The 4,530-nt window shown below is 39.9% G+C and overlaps 1 protein-coding gene across 5 annotated transcripts in view; it reads right to left on the bottom strand.

The window, feature by feature from the left end:
- The window catches only part of LEF1 (lymphoid enhancer-binding factor 1), a 116,478-nt gene that overhangs the window by 17,934 nt on the left and 94,014 nt on the right, over positions 1 to 4,530 (bottom strand). For all 5 annotated transcript variants that reach the window (XM_010858557.1, XM_010858556.1, XM_010858561.1 and 2 more), the window contains one exon: positions 976 to 1,083. In XM_010858557.1, the coding sequence (XP_010856859.1) occupies positions 976 to 1,083 (108 nt within the window). The remainder of the gene's footprint in view (positions 1 to 975; positions 1,084 to 4,530) is intronic.

The raw sequence follows: 4,530 nt of genomic DNA, 5'->3' as shown, positions 1-4,530 counted from the left end.
ATGGACAGGGAGGCCTGGAGTGCTGCGATTCATGGGGTCGCAAAGAGTTGGACATGACTCAGCAACTGAACTGAACTGAAAATTATGATAATACCTACTCCATCTAAATAAAATATACAATGGACATCAGGGTATGTTAATATGAAACAAAAAAGTGGATTTTTACCTAGCTCTAATTAGTCTGTGGCAAAACAGTCACATGAATACACTATAGTAAGTGTAAAATAACATAATCCTTTTTGGAAAGAAATCTAATATATATCAAAAGCCTTTATAATCTGTACTCAACAATTTCACTACTTTGAATCTATCCTATAAAAATAAGTCCTAAATACAGGGGAAAAAACCCTGTTATTATGCACAGTTCATCGCAGGATTATTTCCACTTATTAAAAAAAAATAACATATCTAAAAATCAGGGGAAAATGGTTAATTGTGACATTCACTCAATGTATATTGTATACCTATTAAAACTGATACATAGAAACACTATGCCATAACAGAAAAAACGCGTATTGTATATAAGAGCAAGTAGCATGGCACAAAAGTGTATGTATATACAAACCCACCTACCCTCCCTCAAACACACATCCAAGTAAAAATGGAAAAATATGCACAGAAAATATACTGGAAGATAGTTAACTAGTTATTAATAATAATAATCTCATCATTATTTACATGATGAGACTGCGGGCTTTAAAAACAATCTTTTCACCAACATTTTAATGATTAGGATTTTTTTGATTAAAAAATCTTACTTAAAAAATGTCATTAGCATATAGCCAAAAAATTATGACAGCGCAGTTTTCAAAATGAAATATAACCATGAAGTCTTTATTACAAAGTTCATTAACTTTCAAAAATAGAAAACAATGCCAGCATTAGTTCCACTCTACAACACATTTCCCTTAGGAGAGCAACACAGGGAGAGAACGAGCGAGAAGAGAGAGCCGTCGGTGTGCAGAAGGCGCTTACATAATTGTCTCTTGCAGACCAGCCTGGATAGAGCTGCATATGTAGCTGTCTTTCCTTCCGCGCTAATTCATAATATTTAGCCTGCTCTTCACGAGAGAGGGCATGCCACTGAAAAACAAAGGGGAAGGAGGGGAAAAAAATCAAGTAAAAGCAAAACAGCAATAGTATTATATATTTCATATTTCAGACAGTGGAGAATGAAAATGTTAAGAATGTAAACTTTGATTTTTAAATGGCAGAAGACCACGTGTTGCAGAAATCCATCTGGAGTTTGGTGGCTGCAACGAGATTCCAACTTTTGTTTTCCTGTCCTGCTCTCACATTACATGAAACCTGTCCAAGTATCCAAAATGAAGTGGCCTCTTGCCCAGCCTTTCTCTTCTCCGGGGCCAGTTAAAGGGAATGTTCACCAGTAAGCTTCAACACCCAACTTACCCCTTTTTCATAGTTTGTGGCATATTCTGCCATTGAGTCCAAGTGCTATTTATTAATGCAAAATTTCCACAGGTCTTTTCCACACAGATATCTCCTCACCTCACATGCACACTCTCCCACTCTGTCATATGAGGAATCTGAAACCTTCATCATATGATCCTGTCTATAAAGCAAGACATCAAAAGTCAGTCTGTCTCAGTCTCTTCAGCCTCCCCTCACACTTATAGAAACACTAATTGTCCACAGGGAGAACACAGGTAACACTGTATAATCACCATGCACACTGTGTGTTTTGGTCTTCTGATGGAAAACAAGGAGCATGGCCTCAATTTATTTTGACATCTACACTTTCAGACTGTAGGATCTAATTTGGAGAATGTAGCACTTGACACCTTGCAAATTTTCCATTTCCCTTTAGGTAACAGGTATCTATAGATCATACAGAGCAAAACTGCAAGCCTGAATCCTGTATGGAATAACTGACTGGTTCAAGACAGAAAAAGGAGTACAGCAGGGATGTCTGCTGTTACCCTGTTTGTTTAAACCATACACCAAGCACATCATGAGAAATGCTGGGCTGGATGAGTTACAAGCTGGAATCAAGATAGGCAGGAGAAATATCAACAACCTCAGATATGCAGATGATACCACTCTAATGGCAGAAAGTGAAGAGGAACCAAGAGCCTCTTGATGAAGGTGAAGGAGTAGAGTCAAAGAGCTAGCTTAAAACTAAATATTAAAAAAACTAAGGTCATAGCATCCAGCTGTGTGGCAAATAGAAGGGGAAAAGGTAGAAATAGCTTTCCTCATCTAGGTCTCCAAAAATCACTGCGGACAGTGACTGCAGTCATGAAATCAGAAGACGATGGCTTCTTGGCAGGAAAGTGATGACAAACCTAGACAGGGTGTTGAAAAGCAGAGACATTACTCTGCCAACCAAGTTCATACAGTCAAGGCTGTGGTCTTTCCAATGGTCAAAAATGGTTGTGAGAGCTGGACCATAAAGAAGGCAGTTCAGGTGCTCAGTTGTGTCCGACTATTTGTGACCCCACGGACTGCAGCAACCCAGGCTTCCGTGTGCATCACCAACTCTCGGAGCTTGCTCAAATTCATGTCCATCAAGTCGGTGATGCCATCCAACCATCTCATCCTCTGTCATCCCCTTCTCCTGCCTTCAGTCTTTCCCAGCATCAGGGTCTTTTCCAATGGGTCAGTTCTTCTCATCAGGTGGCCAAAGTATTGGAGTTTTAGCTTTAGCGTCAGTCTTTCCAATGAATATTCAGAGCTGATTGATTTCCTTTAGGATTGACTGGTTGGATCTCCTTGCAGTCCAAGGGATTCTCAAGAGTCTTCTTCAACACCACAGTTCAAAAGGATCAATTCTTCAGTGTTCAGCTTTCTGTAGAGTTCAATTCCCACATCCATACATGACTACTGGATAAACCAAAGCTTTGATTAGACAGATCTTTGTTGGCAAAGTAATGTCTCTGCTTTTTAATATGCTGTCTAGTCTAGGTTGGTCATAGCTTTTCTTCCAAGGAGCAAGTGTCTTTTAATTTCATGTCTACAGTCACCATCTGCAGTGATTTTGGAGTCCAAAAAACCCAAGTCTCTCCACTGTTTCCACTGTTTTCCCCATCCATTTGCCATGAAGTGATGGGACCAGATGCCATGATCTTAGTTTTCTGAATGTTGAGCTTTAAGCCAACTTTCTCACTCTCCTCTTTCACTTTCATCAAGAGGGGCTTTAGTTTTTCTTCACTTTCTGCCATAAGGGTGGTGTCATCTGTGTATCTGAGGCTATTTGTATTTCTCTTGGCAATCTTATGGATTCCAGCTTTTGCTTCATCCAGCCCAGCGTTTCTCATGATGTTCTCTGCATATAAATTAAATAAGCAGGGTGACAATATACAGCCTTGATGTACTCCTTTCCCTATTTGGAACCAGTCTGTTGTTCCATGTCCAGTTCTAACTGTTGCTTCTTGACCTGCATACAGATTTCTCAGGAGGAAGGTCAGGTGGTCTGGTATTCCTATCTCTTTCAGAATTTTCCACAGTTTGTTGTGATCCACACAGTCAAAGGCTTTGGCGTAGTCAATAAAGCAGATGTTTTTCTGGAACTCCTTGCTTTTTTGATGATCCAATGGATGTTGGCAATTTTATCTCCGGTTCCTCTGCCTTTTCTAAATCCAGCTTCAACATCATGGAAGTTCATGGCTCATGTATTGTTGAAGCCTGGCTTGTAGAATTTTGAGCATTACTTTGCTAGCATGTGAGATGAGTGCAATTGTGCGATAGTTTGAACACCCTTTGGCACTGCCTTTCTTTGGGACTGGAATGAAAACCGGCCTTTTCCAGTCCTGTGGCCACTGCTGAGTTTTGCACATTTGCTGGCATATTGAGTGCAGCACTTTCACAGCATCATCTTTCAGGATTGGAAATAGCTTAATTGGAATTCCATCACCTCCACTAGCTTTGTTTGTACTGATGCTTCCTTAAGGCCCACTTGACTTCGCATTCCAGGATGACTGGCTCTAGGTGAGTGATCACACCATTGTGGTTATCTGGGTCATGAAAATATATTTTGTACAGTTCTTTTGTGTATTCTTGCCACCTCTTAATATCTTCTGCTTCTGTTAGGTCCATACCATTTCTGTCCTTTACTGAGCCCATCTTTGCATGAAGTGTTTCCTTGTTATCTCTAATTTTCTTGAAGAGATCTTTAGTCTTTCCATTCTATCGTCTTCCTCTATTGCTTTGCACTGATCACTGAGGAAGGCTTACTCTGCATTCAAATGGGTGTATCTTTCCTTTTCTCCTTTGCCTTTAGCTTCTCTTCTTTTCTCAGCTATTTGTAAGGCCTCCTCAGACAACCATTTTGCCTTTTTGCATTTCTTTTTCTTGGGGATGGTCTTCATCACTGCCTCCTGTACAATGTCATGAACCTCTGTCCATAGTTCTTCAGGAACTCTATCAGATCTGATCCCTTTAATCTATTTCTCACTTCCACTGTATAATCATAAGGGATTTGATTTAGGTCATACCTGAATGGTCTAGTAGTTTTCCCTACTTTCTTCAATTTAAGTCTGAATTTGGCAATAAGGAGTTCATGATCTAAGC

The sequence above is a fragment of the Bison bison genome, unplaced genomic scaffold (assembly GCF_000754665.1).
Source record: "Bison bison bison isolate TAMUID 2011002044 unplaced genomic scaffold, Bison_UMD1.0 scf7180017864389, whole genome shotgun sequence".
Lineage (NCBI taxonomy): Eukaryota > Metazoa > Chordata > Mammalia > Artiodactyla > Bovidae > Bison > Bison bison.
The sequence above is the reverse complement of the archived record's forward strand: the minus strand, read 5'-3'. Positions and strand labels throughout refer to the sequence as shown.